The sequence below is a fragment of the Antedon mediterranea genome, chromosome 7 (assembly GCF_964355755.1).
Source record: "Antedon mediterranea chromosome 7, ecAntMedi1.1, whole genome shotgun sequence".
In the NCBI taxonomy this organism is placed as follows: Eukaryota; Metazoa; Echinodermata; class Crinoidea; order Comatulida; family Antedonidae; genus Antedon; species Antedon mediterranea.
The window spans coordinates 2,335,125-2,358,379 of record NC_092676.1 but is presented as its reverse complement, the minus strand read 5'-3'; the positions used below and the strand labels follow the sequence as shown (position 1 = coordinate 2,358,379).

Here is a 23,255-nt window from a genome sequence, read left to right as displayed (position 1 = left end):
CAGGAAAATAAAAATTATTAACTACCTTTTCATATCTATTTTTGACTGACTATTAATATTATATGTTAGTGGTGACTTAGTCATAGATCCAACCCAGTTTATTTCTATCTCCATTGATACACACAGCATTTTCATTTTGTCAGTAATTTGCCTTTGGATTCAGGCTTCTGTTTGGGGAAAACATGCTCCCCACTTTTGAAAGCTAAAATTAAATTATACTACAGACTATTATTATATGTTAGCGTTCACAGAGATTTGAAAAGATTGAGTATATATGATGAAAGTATTGAAACCTGTGTAAACTAACAAAAACAAACAACATCAACTGCAATAAATAAAAGCACAGTTTTATTGGTCAAAATACACCGGCTGTGCTGAACTTAGATGGCACAGTTATCACCAAAGAATTGTGCAAGAACAAAAGGTGCAACCAACTCTAATCTTGTCTACAACTCTCTGAACAACTTGCTTTAGCAGCTTTACGGGAATAATCTAGTGCAACTAATGGTAACAAGAAAGAAGGAGGAGGAGGAATCAACCTCCAACGAAAACTTAGTTTTATTTACCATCACTCCATCCTAGCGGATTGATTCACAATTACATAAACACTATGTGTAGCGGCAATTTTATATCAACAAGCGTAAAATATGAATCTGTCTGCTGCTGCAGTAGTCATGGTGATGAAAATACACAAATACAGAAGGCACGTTGCTTTTAAAGAAACAATAACAGTATTGCAAGCTATTATAGTAGAAGATTTGACATTTGTAAAAGGGTTATAAACTCTAATAGTTTTTAATTATAAAGTAGTTAATACTAGATTGTTTTTCTATGTTTTTTATGGGAACTTAAAAACAAATTCAAATTATTATAGGATTAAATAAAAAAGATTGAAAAATCCATTTTTTTCATTGGTTACAGATGCACAAAAGGTTAAAGGTTAAACCAATTAAACAAAGAATACTTATTATATCCCAGATAACCACCTAAGGCCAGTTATAGTTGATCAAGGAATACTTATTATATCCCAGATAACCACCTAAGGCCAGTTATAGTTGATGTTACACTGAAGCCTACATATATATAACCATTGAATGGTTTTAGAGAATAAATAATAATTATGACAATAAAAAATTCAATACAATTTTTGTTATTGGTTATAATCTCAAGAAAGAAAAAAGGAATTTTTCGATATAAAAATAATTGGATCTCTTATATGTTCTTTTCAATAAAAGCAAAATAATAAAGTTGGTTTTATTTAAACTTTTCTTTAAAAAAAAGGTTTAAAATCATTTTTTATCTACAACAGGCACATGAAATTAGATAAGGATAAATAATGTTTCTTTCAGTTGAAATTGAACAAAAACATTTTTCTCGTCAGGATAATACATTATGATGGGGGAGGGTGGGGAGAGAGGTGTTTAAGTCACATTTAGAAACATATATTGCAATTAAGTCCAGATAGATTGAAACAAGTTTACCATACCAGCAAAAATCAATTAGGGCATATTTTAAATAGAAGGTTGATAAATAGCTGAGCTATGCCTACAGTAACACTAATGCAGATAGACCTAGCTTTACAGAAGATCATGGAACAATACAGCACGGACATACTACAAAACAAAGCAACGTTAAAGAGAAGAAACAACGCCAATTATTACGTACCACCTGGTGGCGCTTACCTTTTAAGATACCGTGTTGGCAGAATGCCTATTTAGAAGATGTTTTTACAATGTTCAATTTTTAAGACACATTTACAGTATACATTATGTGTATAATGTTACACATGTGTAGATGACATCATAAACATGTTTAGATGACATCATAGACATGTTTAGATTACATCGTCAACATGTTTAGATTACATCATAGACATGTTTAGATGACATCGTCAACATGTTTAGATGTCATAAACATGTTTAGATTACACCTTAAAGCATGTTTAGAACAATAAACAATATTTTTAAACATGTTTACAGTAAACATGTCAATATAACCCATTGTTTTCTAAACAGAATTAATATATAATAGCACCGATAAACACATTCTGCTAAAACAGCGGATTTGAAGATTAGGTTATACATATTTTAACGACAGGTCTAACAAACAAACAACCTGTATTTTGCTGATCAATCTCAAAGTGAAAGAAAAACATAATACTGTAGTTAAGCTATGTCTACACTAACAAGCTATGTGATAGTGTAGACAGAGTTTTAAATATGACAAAGTTGGAAGAAAGAGCAAGTTATTATAACAACAAAGTTCTATCGCACCATTGTGGGAAAAAAAAAATTGGGAAAACAGTAAAAATGTCCACTATTAAGAAAAATCTTGAAGAAGCATAATAATTACAATCAATGGTACAATATAAAGCCGGCCAAAGATAGTCATCACATTATCATCTAGTGTGGACAGACTTTAAATTAAAGTATTAAAGAAGCCTATTAATATCAATGCTGCAATATAAAGCAAAAGATGGTCATTGTAATCTAGTGTGGACAGACTTTAAATAATAGTATTAAAGAAGCCTATTACTATCAATGCTGCAATATAAAGCAAAAGATGGTCATTGTTATCTAGTGTGGACAGACTTTAAATAATAGTATCAGGTTTTTATTTTCAACCTTAATAAGCACCTTTCAGCACAATAACTGATTGTATTGGTTAGAAGATCAACATGGAAGCAGAACTTGTATGAACATATTGACCACATGGCAAGATAGGGGATTTTAATGAGTATTCAGTTAAGTTCCATAATACAGTCTCACATGTGCATCACATGTTACCCTGTATCACATAATTTTCCATATATGGGACAAATTGTAGGCATACAGTACCAAGGATTGGTTGAATCTGTTGAATCAGTTATTTAAAAAATGTATTGATTGATGGAATCAATAAGCTAATGTCTTTTAACCAAAACTTTTTTTCTCTTTCTGTAAAAACAATCTGAAAAATATCTTCTTTATAATATAATCCTTCCATATAGTCACCAGGACCATACAGTAAAAAAATGAGTTGAGAACAGGTGTAGTACTTGAGATAGGGACCATGTCAAAATTATTCTACTGCAGTAACTGTATCTTGTTTACTCTTTACCAGTTAATGCAACCATTTAGCATGCTTGATTAGGTAATCATCATACACATGATACAGTGACTGAAACTATGTGTTACATTACTGCAGTAAAAAATTAAGCTACTGCAGTGACTGTATCTTGTTTACTCTTTACCAGTTAATGCAACCCTTTAGCATGCATGATTAGGTAATCATCATACACATGATACAGTGACTGAAACTATGTGTTACATTACTGCAGTAAAAAATTAAGCTACTGCAGTAACTGCAGTAGAATATTTTTGACATAATATCAAAATGAGCTTGGAAGAACTTTGAGATTCATGTGTCAAAATATGTTTATATTTTTTCAGTTTGTGACAACTTTTAAATGGATTATTGTAAGCATCTTGCCAAAAAAAAAATGGGTTGATAAACATGCAATTAACTATGGAATGTTTGTACTGTAATGTAGTACGTAATAAGATGAATAAATAAAGAAAAAAACAAACATCAGCTAACATACAGGTGAAATAGAACTGTTGAATTAAGTTACAACAATGGTGGTATTTAGTTGCTTTTGGGTCGGTAGACGGCAGCGTTTGGGTCGAGTGACGACCTCTGTGAGTTGCTTGTGTCGTCCAGCTGCTGTCGGAACGCTACCGAGTAATGTGGCTTCGTTGGGGTGATGGGGGTGGTTGTGCACGGGTACGTACTCTGTGGCATAACGGCCATCACCTCGGCTATTTTTGTCTTCAATTCGTGGATATCTTGATCTTTCTTTAACAATTGCGCTGTAGGAAAAATTGTAAACAAGAATTAATTAAAAACCTGATGACAATAATGTAGATGATGATGATTAGGGTCACTGACAAACCATGTAAAGCTCTGTCTACACTATCAAACTTTGTCATGTGACAAAAAAATGTGATATATGGGATATGATGTCATATCACTACCATATTTGGGCATATCACAATTATCGTTTGATAGTGTAAACAGAGCTTTACAATAATCACAGGTTCAGACAAGGTAATTAATTCGCTACAAAAACTATCAAACCAGTTTGACAAAAAAATATGGGCACATCACAATTTTTTTTTCACATAAAGTTTTATATTGTAGATAGAGCTTTAAGGCCAACTCAGAGAGAATCGTCCGACGAGGCCCGATAAACGTCTTGACTCGTCAGTGCTGTCAGAGTTGAATCCCAACAAGCCGATTCGTCTTGAGATAGCGTCAGGCGTAGTGTTTTGCTTTAATTCTCGTCGGGCCTCATCGTACGATGATGCGAGTTGACCTTTAATAAAAAATGTCTTTTACCTTGAGCTATTTCTAGATGACGTCTAGCCTCTCCCAATGCTGAGAACAGGTCCAGTTTAACACGAGTCTCTGCGCTTAAACTGTTCTCCAATTCAGTATTCTGATCTTTGATGACCGCCAGTGCCGCCATCAGAGCCTTAGTCTGCTGTTGCTGTTCTGGTTTATGACGTAGGTTCTAAGAAATAGAACAGATTAGCATTAAATGTTAGCATGCTGAACAACATGATTAGTTATTTTGAAATATGTTTAAGATAAATAATCTTTTACTATTTTGTTTAAACTTATTTAATTTATCTTTACAATCAATTGTGTTAATAATTAATGCATTTTACGTTAAAGGCCACAACTCAAATAGTGAAAGATGATTTATCTTGGGTCTTTTTTTGTCATATTAATGAGGGTTTTTATATTATGTTTATGAGAGTGACAAATAAAGAAATGAAATTGCACCTATATCTGGAAAGCAAAGAAAGTAAAGACAACATGGATATGTACCACAGGGCCTATTCAGACTTAGGTATTTACCCAGGTAGTTGATGATCTTACCCACCAAAGTAAGCGACAAATGTACCATAAAATACCAGGGTAAATTACTAAAGCATTAATGGGCTTATTAATAATATTATTAATAAAGCTCTGTCTACACTATCAAACTAGTTTGACACAAAAAAATGTGATGTACCCAAATATGGTAGTGATGACATCATCATGTCCATATACTGTATGGAACATTTTCACATTTTGTTGTAACATAAAGTTTGATAGTGTGGACAGAGCTTAAGAAGAATTGAAAGGACAATTATAACATACAGGACTACAAAGCTTACCTCTGCTTCTTTTTCCAATGCCCGCATTGAGTCACGTTTATCTTTAAGTTCTTCTTTGAACATCTTTAACTCCTTTTCTAATTCACTTTGACGCATTTTACAACTGCCGTTGCATTCATTCATTCTAAAAATAAAACAGTTAAATCAAATGATGTGTTAGTATGCATGGCCGGCCAAGCAACTAGGCTTCACTGGACATCCAGTTGTAAGTCCTTATCTGAGAGAACTTAAGTCCTTATCTAAGAGGACTTAAGTAATAAAAAATAAAAATTAAATAAAAAATAATATAATAATCCTTATCTAAGAGGACTTAAGTCCTTATGTGAGAGGACTTGTTCTACCACCAGAGAATGGTGAAAGAGAGCCTTGAACTTTAAGTTGCGGAGCCGTCTCTTAACAGTTCGGCCAGTCGATTCAACAACAAAAAATGTGGTAAATTGTTGATACAAATTAACTCCTTAGGTCAATTGGTTCAGATCAAAATTGACATGACTCCTTAAGTCACTTGATTTAGATCAGGACAGAACCAAATTGAAATGACTCCTTAAGTTAATCACTTTAGATCCAAATTGACAGGACTCCTTAAGTCACTTTGTTCATATCCAAATGGACATGACTCCTTAATTCAATTGGTTTAGATCAAAATTAACAAAACTCCTTAGGATATCGGTTTAGATCCAAATTAACATGACTCTTTAAGTCACTTGGTTTAGATACAAATTAACATGACTCCTTAAGTTACAAGAAAAAGGCAATGTACTGTTATTTACCTTGCAGCGTTAGCAGCTGCCATGGCAATTGCACGTGAGGCTGCGGCTTCATCTGCTCGTTTGCTTTTACGCTCTTCCTTAAGTTGGTTCTCAACAACGTTACGACTAGCTATCTCTGATTTCCATTTCTGTTCTATCTTACTAAGTGTCAACTTGTCTTGTTGTTTTTGAGTGACAAGATTATGCAACCTTTAAAATTAAAATGTTTAAAACCAATTTAAATTTAATATCTATCACATCTACAGACCTTGTCTTTTTAAAATTGTAGGTGTGCTACAAATTGCACTCCTCAATACATTCAGGGGTGCTGTAGGTGTGCCATTTGTATTTTGGTGTGTAGAAGTTTACCAAATTTTCCTCAAGGGCATATTAGGAGTGTTAGGTGAGTGATCGCACTCGCTCACCTCAAGGGCAGTCTAGGAGTGTGTTAGCTGAGTGATCGCACTCGCTCACCTCAAGGGCAGTTTAGGAGTGTGTTAGGTGAGCGATCGCACTCGCTGAACTCAAAAGACAAGGTCTGCATCTATAACCTAAAGCTCTGTCTACACTAACAAAAAAAGCATGATGTACCCAAATATTTGGTAGTGATATGACATCATCATGTCCATGGACACATCACATTTTGTTGTCACATAAACTTTTATAGTGTAGACAAGAGATTGAATCAAAGATGAAATTGTGCTAGAGGTTGAAAATATAACAATCTTTCACTTAAATACACCTTAAATTAAATATTCTTGATTTGTGTTTGAATCTATTCATTTATTACTTGTATTTATATCTTTTAATTGGTGTTCACGCAAAATATATAAATAAAACATACTAAATCAAAATAAATATATTTTGACATTTGTTATGTCTGCGTTATAATCAAGAATTCACTGAAATGTTCATAATACAAAAAGCAATAGCACACATAATTAATATTTGTAAAATTTTTTTTTAATTTATAAAAAACTGTGAAAATGAGAAATAAAAATGAAGACATTTATTACATCTTTGTGTCAACATACTGACGACGAATTCTGCAAAATAATAATGAGTTTTCTTACTTAGTTTGTAACTGCTCGTTATCCTTTTTAATTTGATCTAATAAACATTTATTCCTCTTTGTGACAACTTACTGACGACGAATTCTGGAAATAATAATGAGTTTTCTTACTTAGTTTGTAACTGCTCGTTATCCTTTTTAATTTGATCTATCTCGGCCATAATAACTTCTTCTTGCGCTCTTAATGATTTCACGATGGCTTTCATCTCAATTTCATTTTGACGACTACCCTGTAAATCGGCTTTCAACCTTTTGATGTCCACTTCATATCTGCAACAATGTAACAACTTAGTACTAATAGGCCTAGCAAAGCAATATATACCGTAGGTTAAATAGGATAGACATTGTATAGGATAGATATAATAGTACTAATAGGCCTAAATAGGGTAAATACGATAGGTCTAGCAAGGCATTGTATAAAGCTCTGTCTACACTATCAAACTAATTTGACAACAAAAAATGTGATGTACCCAAATATGGTTATGATGTTCCCAAATATGGTAGTGATATGACATCATCGTGTCCATATATGGGCACATTACATTTTTTGTCACATAAAGTTTGATAGTGTAGACAGAGCTTAAGAAAGACATTTTTTTATTCTCATTTGCTAATTTCAAGATTTGGAGCTCTGGTACATCATTTCACTTCCTTGAATAAGTTTAAAGGTTAATGCGGGTTACTGTAAATTGGGGTTATAACTGAGTGATTCTACAGTAATCAGATATTAAAGCATTTAATTAAAGTGTATATTCCATTAATTGTTTCCCAGAGCACTGCATTTCTCAAGCCTATCTCAATATCCTGACATCGATATTTCTATAATGATGATCATGACATCATCGACATGGCTGTAATGATGATCATAACATCATCGTCATCACTGGGGCTATGTAATAAAATCAGTACATTTATTTAAAATTTGTTTAATGAGATATTTAAAAAATGTAAAGAATACCTAGCTGTTTTTTCATCTTTTGATACTGAAGTTGCCGCACCATTAGATATTTGCATATCAGCTGATACGTTCACTTCCTTTTCTTTATTTTCTACTTTACTGGAATATTGTTTTCCTTTCTTTGTGCTTCCCTGCGTTTCTCTCATACTCTCCCTAGACGCCGCCGCAGCAGCACTACTTCTGTGTTTACCACTCACGCCGTTTGTCACAACGTGTTTATTGTTTTTCGCAAGCGTGTGTTCATTCATAATGTTTTCTGATGTTCCTTCATAGCTATTGACAATGCGTTGTGTTAATTTCCTTTCATCTGGCTCTCCTGTTTTTAAGTTTAGATTGTTTGTGGATGCAAGCTTCTTAGCTTGTTCTTTATCTTTTACATTTTCACCGTCGACAGTTTTCTGCGACGGCGACCCTTTTGGTTTAACATTACTGCTTGCTTGAGAACTATCCTTTTCATCGGACTTTGTTGTTGACAAAATAGCTGCAAAAAAAACATAGAATATTGTTTACAAATTCCTTAAAGATGTATTGTCGCCCTGAATAATACTTTAAAAAAAATTTTTTTTTAATATGCCATTTCAATGTCACATAATAGTTACCCACTTTGACCAAAAATTACATTGAAAAAAAAATTATTTACCTGAAAAAACTGTAATTTATGGCAAAAATTGTCAAATTTGCTGCCAGCCAATGGAATTGTGGTTGAATTTAACCATTTATTATGTTATTTTATAAGTGAAAACATTATTTTTTTTCGTTTTTTTTCTACAGAAGTGATTAACTTTATTAAAACTACAAAATAACTTATTCAAAGTCTCATTTAATTAATCTTCCTTTTGGGGGGGGGGGGGACAATACATCTTTAACAATTTCATCATTATTTTGTATTTAATGTGGCTGATTATTTAAGATGTTATTGCCCTACTCTGATGTAATTAAACTTTATGTTAAGTAAATATTGGGTGAGACTCAAATTAGATTACTAGCCTGGCATTCATACAACACTGAACTTGCCACTGATGGCTAGGGTTAGATTTAAGCCCAAGGAAGCAGTGGGTATTGTACTAACAGGATAAGTGTTTTTTAGTTTTTTAAAAACTGACAAGGTGAATAACCTTCTCTGACAGAGGTGATAGTACCTTTAGGTTTTTCAGTTGTAGCTTGCTGCTGCTGTTGCTGCTGTTCTTGCGGCAAAGCTTGATGTAAAAGCTGCATATAAAACTCATTTTCTTTTTCTACTTCTTTTTGTTTCCGCAATCGCATTTTATATCCAACATAACTTTTAAAACCAAAACCAAGCGTAACTACAGGATAGCCAATGCTAGAAAAAAAGAAAAATATTTCAGTATACAAAAACAATTCTGCATCTGCCATTCCATTCGCTTATGGCCAACCCACTATTCAGGGGACACACCCAAATATGGGATACTCTGTTGGGTTCCGAAGATGTTTCCTTACTACTATACTGTAAATTTCAGGATACAAAAACAAATCTGCATCTGCCATTCCATTATCTCTCCTATAGCTAATCCACTATTCAGGGGACACACCCAAATATGGGATACTTTGTTGGGTTCCGAAGATGTTTCCTTACTGCTATACTGTATATTTCAGGATACAAAAACAAATCTGCATCTGCCATTCCATTATCTCTCCTATAGCTAATCCACTATTCAGGGGACACACCTAAATATGGGAATAATTTGGTCCTGAAGATATCCTCTTGATAGGGATTCTACTGTATATTTAATGTGAATACGGAAGTCACGTAACTTACCAATGAGCTGCAAAAGGACGACACAGATCTAAATGAAAAGGTATCGTGGTTCGCACCTCCCGTAATCTTACTACTGCCTCAACATAAACAAATAGTAACCATAACGATACAGTTGGTAAACATATTCCTCTATCTAAATGATCAAAATGAAAAAAAAATAAAATTTACAAAGACAGATAATTAAATTTAACAAATTGCAGTAGAAATCTCCCGCTTGGAACACCCCTATTCAGCGGAAACACCTATTAAGGGGACGCTTTACGTTGGTGAAAATAAAAAGGAATATATATGGCAAACTTCCATTTAGGGGACACAAAGAAGACGTTGATTGAGCCTATCTAAATAAACAATTATCTTTCAAAAAATCTTCTTTTGTTTATATAATAATAAGAGTAAATTGAATGCCAAAAAAATATGGGTGATAAAGCTTTACAATTTAGGCATCAATATTTCAAATAGTATCTTAATTGATGCATATATTATAAGATGGGTTTTAAGGTGCTAACAAAAGTGAAAGGGCAATAATAAGGATCCAAGATTTGCCTTCTTAATACAGACGCACTATTGTATCATTCAGATAAGCTTACCTGTGTGCCATACAAATTGAACCCATACATAAGTACTGGCAGCAAAAAACAACCAGTGCACCGGAATAAAGAGAAGGCAAATCATATCTGAAGTAATGGCAATAAAGACGAAAAACACAGAAAATGCCTGAAAAGAAACAAGTATATATAGATGTAATTGATTGTAACTACTGTGGAGTAGCTTTTCAGAAGTATTCTCAATGTACTATAGGATTATAATTATAGATCTATCATTAGCTAATGATTTGTCATGCAGTTGCTTTTTGTTTTTTTGTTTAGGGGTTAGTATTTGACAAGTTCTTTTACTTCTTTTTCTGATCCCAGAAACAGTTCTTATTTTATGTTACCATTTAAGTTGTTGTAAATGTATGCTGCTTTCATTTCTTGTTGAACTGTTTCTAAATAAATGTTACGTCAGAGTAGGGCAAAACATCTGACCAATAAAATACTTTTCTCATGAGTTATCTAAGATGCATTTACAAAAAATTCTGGGTACGTCCCTGCATAACGAGTCTTTCACACCTGTTCTGACATGCTTCTGGTCCGCCAGCAATGTTTCGTTTTCACAAGGCTACACGCATATCGATTGGCGCATATCTGCATGGAGCATCGTGAAAACGAAACATTGACGTTTGCTTTGATTTGCCGGAACAGGTGTGAAAAGACCCTTAACTCAGTATTTGATGTCTGTCCATCTGGATTGAGGTACACACCTTTGCAAGGTAAAGAAAACCCAACAGTACTATTAGTGGTTTTAATTATACAAATATGTTTTATTTAATACTGTGAACAATACACACCAGTCCTTGATATCGGTATGAGTCGTAGAGGCTACGAAACAGCAACCACAATGGCCAAATGTACTCAACACGGAACTCCAAGATGAAGTCCAGAAACAGTACCAAACCCCATAGCATAAGAAACTTCAAATACATAAATGTACTATAAGAAAAAACAATACATGTGGATAAGGAATGCTACTTTTAATATTTAGTTTAACATGGGCATAGTAAATAAACAGTGTTCCATGGTCATACAAATACAAGCACTGAATATGTCCCACTTGATTGACTATTTTTACCCACCATCGACGTTTAATCAACATTGCTTAGACATTTTTTATGTGTTGAGGCCAAGAAAGAGTGTTAGGGTCCTAATTATTTTGGCCTATAGTGATCACAATGTATCGCAATAGTGTCAGGTCTGTATCAGTGTCTGGCCTATAGTGAACACAATGTATCGCAATAGTGACAGGTCTATATCAGTGTCTGGTCTATAGTGATCACAATGTATCGCAATAGTGTCAGGTCTGTATCAGTGTCTGGCCTATAGTGATCCCAATGTATCGCAATAGTGTCAGGTCTGTATCAGTGTCTGGGCTATAGTGATCACAATGAATCGCATTAGTGTCAGGTCTGTATCAGTGTCTGGGCAGTCAGGTTCATTTGCAGGACAGGCCATGTCTTTTGAAAATCATAGGTGTGCTACAAATTGCACTCCTCAATACATTCAGGGGTGCTGTAGGTGTGCTGTTTGTATTTTGGTGTGTAGAAGTTTACCAAATTAAGGAATGTTGTAAATAGCACTCCTCAGGGGCAGTGTTAGGTGAGTGATCGCACTCACTCACCTTAAAAGACAAGGCCTGCCAGGATGTGCGCTCCCCCTTTTGACCACTAAAATGAAATTATGAACTGCTTTATACAGAATTATTATGTTAAAAAATCCTGGATCTCAGTTCCTGTAGGTGTTTACAATAAGTACTGTATGTCATGCAGCACTGCAGTGTAGCCTATAAGGCCTATTAGTATTTATATATGTCATAATGAATTTAAGAACAATCTAATTTTTAAGTATTAGGCCTAATATTGAATATTTTTAATATTAATAACATTTTTAAGATCAGACAATTCATTCATTATTTGTATTGACATTGTCAAGTTCATAATGTAGCTAAATAATCAAACTTGACATCCATCAGAATTCCTAGGCCTAGGCTAGTAATGATGTATTACTACTCAGAGTGTCAAACCACTAGGCCTAGCCAGTATATACTAGTAGTAGACTTATATAAAGTCGGCCTAGGCCTAGCTAGTAGGATGTAGAAAATGAGAATGGGTTTGTTTTCCGGTGTCAATTTTAGAAGATGGCACATGCACCATCATTGCCACATTTTACTTGGATCAACCTGAGTTTTCGGCATGTATTGAATATAGGACTATTCCATTATTATTTATAGGGGTGTTAGTCAATATGTTGGGTTGGGTGTGCCAGGCTTGTTGAGGCTTCTATTGTTCGTGTCATTGTGCCAATTGTTTTGTATTTCACTGTGTTTGATGAAAACAAACAAAAAACTGCTGCTGTAGTTAGCCTATAGCTTTTATTATGTGTCTGTAAATTATATCGTATTTTACACTATATACAGTAGCCTATAGGCCCTAACATGTTTTTTTACTCAACAGTTAAATCAAGTAGCCTCTACAAATAACAAGAAAAGATCAAGAAAAAGATTCATATACATTTTAATCTTATTTAATTTATATAAAATATCCAATTTATGTTTTAATTTATATAAATACATCCATGTTTGGTTTTTTCTCAACAGTTGCAAATAGCCTCTACAAACAACAAGAAAAAAATTGATAGATCGAAAGATACATTCTTCAAACTTTATTCAAATATAAGGCACAAGAACTTTAACATTATTTAATAAGGCACAAGGAACATATACTATTTTAACTTACTTAATCTGTTTAATTTATATTATGCCATATCTTTCTCGCCACATAAATTCGTCAAGGTATTCCGGTAACCATTCCCGTTTACACCTATTCTTTTTAACTTTAATTTTTCACGATTCCAGTAGGATTCTATGTTTTGACATGAGTGTGGACTCCTGTTATTGGATCAACAACATTCTTACTGTGGTTTACTGTTAAGTGTCCATCTACCACATCCAGGTCCTGTACTCTGGAATAAACCTTCCATTTATTTGATGGTCATTTTAATATAAGGCATATTTTGATGATTGTAACATCCATATTAATTATTTAATGATCAAGCATAGATGGTACTGTAGGTCTAATTTTAATAGATTGGTTTTTTTAAAGATTTTCGATCGATTGTAAATATCAATTACTTAAATATTTTATATTGAAATCAATCTAAATATAGGTGATAAACAGATTTTAATAGAAGACGTACTTTGAAGATTGAAAACATCTATGTAATATAGGCATAGATTTATAAAAATGTTATTGTTTATTTTTAAAAAAGAAACGTTTACAGAGAATCCCAGATCAAGTTCAGATACAATGAACATTGTAGGGAACATAAGAACATGACAGAAACAAGATGTTTAGACAAGTAGAAAAAGAAATGTTATAATGGAGTTTGTTATTGTTAATCAGTTATTGAAATAAGATTATTGGCATGTATTTATTTTGTTTGTATGGTATTTATATTTTTGTAATATTTTGTTTGGTTGGAATTCACTGAATCTTTTACAGTAATTTATTAATAACGGTACCTGTGATTTTACATTACCATTGACCATTGAAATCGACAGTAATTTTAATGTAGTTTTACAGTTATTTATCAACATTATTCTACATTAATGGTAGACCACTTCCTTTGAAATCGACAGTAATTTTACGTAGTTTTATGGTACCCGTGATTTTACGTTATTGTTGACAAACAGACTTTCAGATTAACAGTAATTATACTGTAGTAATTTATTAGAAACGGTACCTGTGATTTTACGTTATATTGACATCCGACTTTCAAGTTAACAGTAATTTGTAGTTTTACAGTAATTTATTTTCAACAGTACCTGTGATTCTACATTACGGTAGACAACCGACTTTATGACCAACAGTAATTTACTGTAGTTTTACAGTAATTTATTTTCAACAGTACCTGTAATTCTACATTACGGTAAATTACTGGCGTCCAGATTGCCAGTAATTTACAGTTTTTTTATAAGAATTTTTTTAACAGTGTAGGCCCTATATATCCTGTACTGGGGAAGGGTTAGTGTGTGTTGCATGAGAGAAAGTTCTGCAATTTTATTTCCGACTATTTTAGTTTTTGTGTCAGGATCAGCTGGAGAGAGAACCTCACGAACATTGCTAACTCATTGAGTTGAACCAAACATGACACTACTAAATAACACTTAAAACTGGGTCGATGAAATAAAACATATATACCTTAAATTAAATATGTTACACAATGTATGTTTTGCTTAATCTTATGCCTTTAAGTGTACTGAATTTGTTAAAGTCATAAACTGTTGAGAAAAAAACAAACATGGATGTATTTATATAAATTGTTTTTCTGGCTGTTTTACTTTATCGTTTTGATTTAGCTTTTCGCTTTTTTTTTTGTATCTCTATTGAGATCCAGCCACTGATACCCACATCATTGTCGTTGTTTCATTAATTTTCCTTTGGATTTATATAAATTAAAACATAAATTAAATAAGTTGTATATGTTTTCTCCTTATTGTGAATAACGTTTGAATGTATTTTTTCTTGTTATTTGTAAGAGGCTATATAACTTGATTCGGCTGTTGAGAAAAAAAACATATAATAATATTACATGAAATGTAAAATAAAACATGATATGATTTAACTGTTGACGGTAAAAAAACATGTTAGGGCCTATAGGCTATATAAATATAGTGTAAAATACGATATAATTTACAGACACATAGGCTGCAGCAGCAGTTTTTTGTTTGTTTTTATCAAACACAGTGAAATACAAAACAATTGGCACAATGACACGAACAATAGAAGCCTCAACAAGCCTGGCACACCCAACCCAACATATTGACTAACACCCCTATAAATAATAATGGAATAGTCCTATATTCAATACATGCCGAAAACTCAGGTTGATCCATAGACTATAAGGCCTATTAGTATTTATATATGTCATAATGAATTTAAGAACAATCTAATTTTTAAGTATTAGGCCTAATATTGAATATTTTTAATATTAATAACATTTTTAAGATCAGACAATTCATTCATTATTTGTATTGACATTGTCAAGTTCATAATGTAGCTAAATAATCAAACTTGACATCCATCAGAATTCCTAGGCCTAGGCTAGTAATGATGTATTACTACTCAGAGTGTCAAACCACTAGGCCTAGCCAGTATATACTAGTAGTAGACTTATATAAAGTCGGCCTAGGCCTAGCTACTGTAGTAGGATGTAGAAAATGAGAATGGGTTTGTTTTCCGGTGTCAATTTTAGAAGATGGCACATGCACCATCATTGCCACATTTTACTTCTGTTTCACTACATTAAATTGAATTTTAATTCATGTCTATAGATTTTATAACAAATTCTAACCATAATATTAAAAAAGATGCAAAATAATAAAGATAATGGAAGGCTAGGCTCAATTTAGATGTAGACAGAGTTAGAGAAGCCTCCCTCTCGTCGTCAGCGGCGGGATTCATCTCTGTCGCCGCCACCGTAAAAACTAGGTAGAAAGAAAAAGATGTGGAAAGAAGAGAGACAAATAATCTATAAAAGTTACCTTCCATATATGTTTTCTGTGATCTTGTTACGCTTAATTGGACGTTTTAATCTGCCACAATCGGCATTGCGCCTCTTCATATTCCCAATTTTTGCCAATTTTGCACAAATATTGCTGAAAATATAAAGCAATGTACAGTCAGCATACAGTATGTTAGGCCTAGTTTTTTGTGCGAAGTTGGCAGCAGACAGTTCATTGACGGAGATTTGTACTGAGTTTGCGCAGTAGACGTCACTCTTGCGGCGTTCATGAAATTCGATCCCAAAAATCACAATAAAGTCTGCACTGAGCAGAGACTATTCAGTACTGAGACTATTACATAACATTTTCTTGTTTTTTCTGTGATATAATTTGTTCAGCATATTTCTAACAGGTGAATTACACATTCAAACAAAACTGATATTAAAAGAAATAAAAAAAGAACTAAACACAAACATTTTAAAATCACTATTATTTTTAAGTATAATAAAAAAAAATTATGCACAAGGATGATTTTTATTATTTAAACCAAGGCAATCTAGGATGCTGATCTCCGGAGATCAAAGGGTTTATCTGTGGCTGCAACACGATCAGTTCCATGGCCCTTAACAGACACCTCGCACAGTAGAGAATATGCACATAGTACAGTATTGTTGATATTTGTTGCAGCCAGACTTAAGATCAAAGGATTAAAGGCAGTTATGCGTGTACCGTGCACGCATAACTGCCTTTAATTGTAATATAACTTGCATTTCCCATAGCAAAATATTGAAATTTAAATTACACCAATAAATAAAAGAAATCTTTAAACAATGTGGTAACCAATTTATATTTTTTATTCACGATGTACTTAGTAATGCATTTGGGCTCATAGAGGGTGCCTAGAAAACTCAGATATAATACCAAGAAGTAAAATTAAGTTTTCTAGACACCCCTGAAAAAGTTTGAAATACAGACATATCCTCAACTATCTTTCCATGACCCTCTTAGTGCACCCTCAACAGATGTATGTCTATCCATGGGCCTATAAATAGGTCAATGGTCTATCCATGGGCTTATAAATAGGTCAATCATCTATCCAGTGGCTTATAAATAAGTCCATGGGATATCCATGGGCCTCGTATATAATCAATATAAAAACAACTTATATACCTATCTTGTTTTAAATTCTTACTACAGCATATGATTGTCAGTAAATATATTTAATCTACAGTGTAAGCCAATCGATTTCATCTATTAATCGATCAGTTATCAATCACTAAACCAATAATCAATCAGTAAGTACCAAAAAGCACAAAAGCTCTGTCTATACTATCAAACTAGTTTGATAAAAAAGTGTGTCCAAATATACTAGTGATATGACCGAATATGGTATTGATGACACCATCATATCCATATATCATTTGATAAAGATAAACATTAGCATTTTATATTTATATAAATTCTTATTCTATTAGAATCAAATCAAAGAACACCTGCTCTTAAGCTCTGTCTTACACTATCAAAAAAGTATGATATGCCCAAATATGGTAGTGATATGCCCAAATATGGTAGTGATATGACATCACCGTGTCCATATATGGCATATTTGACAGTGTAGACAGAGCTTTAGATACTTGCATAAAAGAATAATACAATATTTAGTGAGTCTTAATATCCTGTTACAAATTCAACATTGTGTGTTCAACATAATAAGCAAACAGGCCATTCTGTACATTTTTATTTAGGTCCTAATTGGTCTTTAATTAGAAACTTAACAGTTTGGAAGAACAATCACATTAATATTTACTACGAATACAATTTTTGATAAACTTACGTTTGAAATAATTAGTTTATGCTTCATACAAAAGAAATACTTGGCCTGCCATTGTTTCATTGGCAGATTAAGATGCTAAATATATACCAACAAAAATCTCACAAAATAGATGGAATTAATTAAGGCAGTACAATATATCCAGTTATTCTCCAGAAAAAAGTTGACAGCAGATCACAAAAACTGCTTAATAAAAATGATTTATATACAAAGTATTACCATGGAGTAATAATTAGTTATTACTCCATGGTATTACCAACATTTTTTATTGATATTTCAACATCAGAACAGCATTAAACGCCATAGAAATAAACCAATGCTTTCCAAACTAACGACAGCAAGGACTTGAACCAAAACCTTTGGATCGGTAAGCAACAAGATAAGCACCAAGCAATAATTGATGAGTGATTCTTTCTAGAAAATAACTTCGATGGACCACATATTATAACACGTAATGAACTGATTAATACACGTAACTAACTATTTTATATTTGCTTAATAAGTCCATATCACTGAAAACAGCTTTGTCTGTTCATGATATAATTCTGATATAATCTACATATAAAAACGCTTGTATCATTTAGGGTTTATTTCCGGCGGATGAAACAGTCCATTCCATGGAACAACAAGCCTATCACATGCCTTGACTGAAGACAAACATACTAAATAAAGTTGTTTCTTTCCCATTTTTGTACAAGTTGCTGTTTAGCTTGCTGCAACTACATCATACACTGGCTATAACCATCCACTTTGTGTCATGTCCCCTCATCTACAACTGTAGAAAAAACATAAAAATAACAAAGTTAAACTAGTAATTATATACAAAAATAAATTATACTGTGAAAACAATTGGTAAAGATTGCGCCTCATAAATATTCAGATTATTATTATTTATTATACTCTATTACACAAGATTTGAACCAGGGATTATGGCATTGATGGACAAGCATTTCAACCATCAAAGTTAATGGATCAGTTTTTGTTATTGGGTAGTCTTTTTATTCATTATGACTTGATGAAAACTCCCAAGAAACCAAACATCCGCAAAACTTTCACAAACTAATTTTTAACACTATTGCAAAACTAAAATTTTGATTATATGTCTCAAATTTTATGACACTACTAAAAATTGCATCCAACAAAACAATGTTTTCGTTAAAAAAAGTTTGAACCAGTTAAAAAATGTTTGGTATTGGGAGAGTTGACCTCAGTTAAAAATGACCTACATTATCAATTTCTTCGTCATCAGCACCTCCTTCGGTAAAATCAAATGTGATCTCGTTATCATCTTCCTCGCCAAATGTCACCGTCTCGTTAATCTTAAATGTATCTGGAAGTTCTCCGTACGTTTTCAAATTCCTTGCTTCTTCCGGCGTGTATTTTAATATGACATCAGCTTTAGCATCTTGGTAATCTCGTAGACCAACTAGAATTATGTCTGCTTGGTTTATCCAAACCTACACACAATAAATAAACATATGTTAATCAAGACTAATTTACCCACGATTGAGTTAACGATTGACCGAGTTAACTCGGTCAAAGGTTAATACAAACCTTTTTCCTCAGTTTTCCTCTAATGTGACACAATCGTTTTACGCCATCAATGCACATTGCTTCTAATCTACCATTTCCAAGCATCTTTATAACTTGAGCATATTCTAAAAACACAAAAAGAAATGTATATATTTTAAACAAAAGAAGACTTGTGGATACGAAAAAAAGATGCAGATTACCAAATTTACTTTACAGGCTAATTCTAAAATTGAGAAGAGATACATAATTATCATGTTAAACATAAAGGTCACGAGTTTAAAAGGTCACAAGTGGAAAAGCTATCACAGTCGTTCTCTTAAGGATCAATAAGCAGCGCTTCTTCATGATTTCTATGGGAGCTCCTATTATGGGATGGAACCACCAGCTATCAGAGTCAAGTAGATCAATCTTCTACCACCTAGAGAACTGAAGAGAAATTGGAAAAATATTAAAATGTTACAATTCTTCAGGATCAGAACATAATATTATTAAACAATGTTTTACCTTGGCCATCATCCTTAAAAACCAATTCTCTTTTTTGATCTTCATTTTCATTCTTTCCCCTTCTTCGATTTTTTCCTCCCTTTCCTGAAGTATAATATTATAATTGAGTTCTATAATTATGTGAGTTTATTAATGTCAACATACTGTTCAACACAATTATTAGCAACATATGGATGGCAGAATTTCTTGTGGCATATATTTTAAAAGATTCCGCTATATATAACAAAGTAAATAAACACAATAGCACAATTAAATATATAACAGATGGAATAGTATAGTAGATATATCAGGGAGTTGTTAACTCCCTGGATATATTAATTACCTAGCCTGGCCTAGGGCCTAGGCCTAGCTACTCTAGGGCCAGGCTAACCAAAATTTTAATTTATTTTAAACAAAAGAATATTTTAATTTTATCTTACTTAAATTCTTTCCAGCCCAAACAAAAACTAGCCATACCTAATTAAGTTCTACACAAACAGTAGGCCTACAGAGTAATGTTAGCTTAGGCGGGCCAGTCATGCCTCCTCTATCTCTACACGGCTCACTAACTAAGGCCTAGGCCTAGGCCTAGCTACTAGCTAGTAGGTAGGTCTATCAATATAATACTCGGAGGCTTACATACAATACGTTCACAGGGAAATCATTTTGGTTTAGTTCTTTAAATAGTCGTTATAAATTACCTTTATTCTTCGGCATATTTAATCTCTGAGTTTATTAACTAACGGTAATAATTTATCACGAAAATCAGTAAACGTTTGAATGTAAGAATGATCAAATTTAGTAATGAAATTTATTAATTACAGAGAGCTGAGAACGCGAAATCGTGCAAATCGTGTGGTACCGGGTAAACTGAGCATGCGTAAACCTTAATGATGGCGGGCTTCATCTCTATTAATAGAAAACTGGTAATGCTGAAATTGCGCAATCAAAGTTTCCGTGTTTATGCAACTTCATGTAAAATAACCTTTACTTTCATTATTTATGTAACTTCAATAAGGACAACTGAAGATTTCCAAGATATCTGTTTAGTTAATATAATTCCTAGACATGAAAAGCTGATTTCTTAGACAGGATATAAATAAGTTTCTAAATCACATTTTTGGATTTTTTTGGATAGACATTTTTTCATTTTACAGATATTGAAAAGCTTCACGAGTCAGAAAGTTTGGAACAACAAATATGTTTAGTTGGGTCAAAAAATATATGTCAGAAGAGAGTAAAACCTAAAACAGTACTGTATCTTTGGTAAGTAGGACACCGCATGATATAGGCCTATACTATAACTTTTTGTGACGGTCACACTACTAATTTAAGCCTGGTAGTGTTTTCATGATACAAAATGCTATCAACTACACTACTAACAATTAAATATCCAAATAGCATTTATGTAATTTATTTAGTTAAAAACTGACGAATAGACAGTTCCCGTCAACTACCGGGCACCGTCAAGGTTAGAAATGATAAAGCCTAAGAGCACATAAGATGGATCTGAAAAGAAATATGCCTGATTCATACCCGCCCAAAGTCTACAAAGACAAGCGACGTCCAACAGGGAAAATGAAAACGTCTGTTCTCGTCATTGGCTTTTTCACGCCAAATGAGGTACCACTGCCAAATGAGGTACCGCACTTGATTTGGCGTCTAAGGCGCCAAATTAGGTACTATTGCAAAATTAACAACAATATTAAATGTATCGATATCCCTGTTGTGACATCACCATGTTTTATTTTCTATAGTTAATAATGAATTGTCAAAATATAATGACTGGTTCATCTCAAATAAACTCCTTATAAACTCCATGAAAACCAATTACATTCTTTTTCATACACAACGTCAATCGTTAGACCTTACTGATTACAATATATTTATTAATGGAGATAACATTAAACAAACGTCAGAGACTATGTTCCTTGGTGTTTTAATCCAGGAAAACTTGAGATGGACCAGTCATCAGAATCATATTGCAAATAAAATTTCTAAAACAATTGGGATTATAAATAATCTTAAGCACACTTTTCCCTGGCGTATCCTTATTTCACTATATAATTCTTTAATTTTACCTCATCTTTATTATTGTAACATTATTTGGGCTGCTGACTATCCATCACATCACAATCTTCCTTCTCCCATGATGAATTTATTTAACACTGCTGATTTCAACCATGGTCATAATTTAAGAAGTACTGTTCATAAGTTTCAGTTAACTATTCCTTTTGTAAGATTAACTAGTTCTTCCCACTTTATTTGTTTCTGGCCCTTTAAATTGGAATCAATTAGATACTAGTATTGTTAACTCTTCCTCTCTCCCAACTTTTCGTAAAAAATAATTATATACAAATGTATTTTTTTCTTTTGTTTATGGGTCTTGCGTGACAAGTATTCTCTTTTTATTGTATTGTTATACCATTGATAGAAACTAATAAATGTTGAATTATTATTACATCATTATTTGAAAAATAAAGCACAAAAGTAATCAGCTTATTTTGATTTTGTCGGATCGATCGAAAGCAAAAGTGCTCGGTCACGGTCCGCAAAATCGTATGATATGCCAAATATGCACCCAAAAAAATGTTTCTTGCCACGCGAACGATATAAACAATTTAAGCCCTCTGTTGGCAAATAAATGAAATTTTTTGAAATAATATGCTTACCGTAAATCTTCTAATTGTAACCCTGGGTTATTATTCTTTTTTTTAGGTTGGTTACTATTAGAAGGGGGTTACTATTAGAGTAGTGGGTTACTATACTAATTACTAATCTTAAATTAGGCACCTGAAAATAGTCCCACCTTTAACTTTTCCGGTCAGCAACTCATAACAAAATAATAAAACAGTATGAATAAACAAATTGGTTGAATTCTGACTTTATTTTATAAACTAAAAAACACTCAATCCTGCGCCACTACCAAGATCAACATGCATTATCTCCTTATTTTCAAAATACGGCTGCATCACGAGCAGTCATTTTGTCAACAGTTTTTGTGACAAAAACCCATGGGTAACTGTTAGAGTAGTGGGTTATTATTATAGATTGACTTACATAAGGTTGGTTACTATAGAAGGGGATTACTATAAGAGTGTTGGTTACTATTAGAAGGGGGTTACTATTAGTATTAGAGTGTCGGTTACTATTAGAAGATTTACGGTATTTTATTTTATATGTTATTTAAGCTAATGTTAAATGACGTAACAGCTTCACTAGAATTTTTTCGTACCTCCTCCCCCTCCGACTTGCTACAATATGAACGATAGGCCTATATATAGCGAGCTGATCAAGAACAAAAGACAACATAACATACTTTAATTTAACTCATGTTTATTGGAAAATTAGGTTTGAAAAAAAGTATTTACAAAAAATAATGTAATTTTTTTTTAAACCAGATCAACCGGAAAACTCAACATTCGTAAGCTTAGAGGAACTGATTTCATGCTTTATGCGATCTGATGAATTCCCGGCGACTGAATTCTGTGGCTCTACAGGCCGCGTCTGCTTCTTCGACGTAGCTGAAGAAATTTTTTTTTTGTACAA

General features: G+C 32.9%; 2 protein-coding genes across 3 annotated transcripts in view; both read right to left on the bottom strand.

The window, feature by feature from the left end:
- Window positions 1–326: 326 nt before the first annotated feature.
- LOC140055645 (macoilin-1-like) overlaps window positions 327–23,255 on the bottom strand; it is a 67,893-nt gene continuing 44,964 nt past the window's right edge. The window contains exons 2-12 of one of the 2 annotated variants that reach the window (XM_072100997.1): window positions 15,899–16,012; window positions 11,151–11,292; window positions 10,351–10,477; window positions 9,764–9,896; window positions 9,126–9,307; window positions 7,987–8,467; window positions 7,140–7,298; window positions 5,978–6,166; window positions 5,208–5,331; window positions 4,381–4,555; window positions 327–3,851 (exon numbers count right to left, since the gene is read on the bottom strand). In XM_072100997.1, coding sequence (XP_071957098.1) covers window positions 3,628–3,851; window positions 4,381–4,555; window positions 5,208–5,331; window positions 5,978–6,166; window positions 7,140–7,298; window positions 7,987–8,467; window positions 9,126–9,307; window positions 9,764–9,896; window positions 10,351–10,477; window positions 11,151–11,292; window positions 15,899–15,978 — 2,016 coding nt within the window. In that variant the 5' untranslated portion in view covers window positions 15,979–16,012 and the 3' untranslated portion in view covers window positions 327–3,627. Of the gene's footprint in view, window positions 3,852–4,380; window positions 4,556–5,207; window positions 5,332–5,977; window positions 6,167–7,139; window positions 7,299–7,986; window positions 8,468–9,125; window positions 9,308–9,763; window positions 9,897–10,350; window positions 10,478–11,150; window positions 11,293–15,898; window positions 16,045–23,255 lie in introns of those variants that run through there. The other variant, XM_072100996.1, reaches the window with a different exon arrangement.
- Window positions 16,693–20,585, bottom strand: LOC140054608 (eukaryotic translation initiation factor 1A, X-chromosomal-like). Its single transcript, XM_072099666.1, has 5 exons — window positions 20,408–20,585; window positions 19,728–19,811; window positions 19,245–19,348; window positions 18,917–19,147; window positions 16,693–18,465 (listed from the first exon to the last, which is right to left on the bottom strand). Exons 1-5 carry the CDS (start codon window positions 20,421–20,423, stop codon window positions 18,460–18,462), a joined length of 441 nt encoding a protein of 146 aa, XP_071955767.1. The 5' UTR covers window positions 20,424–20,585; the 3' UTR covers window positions 16,693–18,459.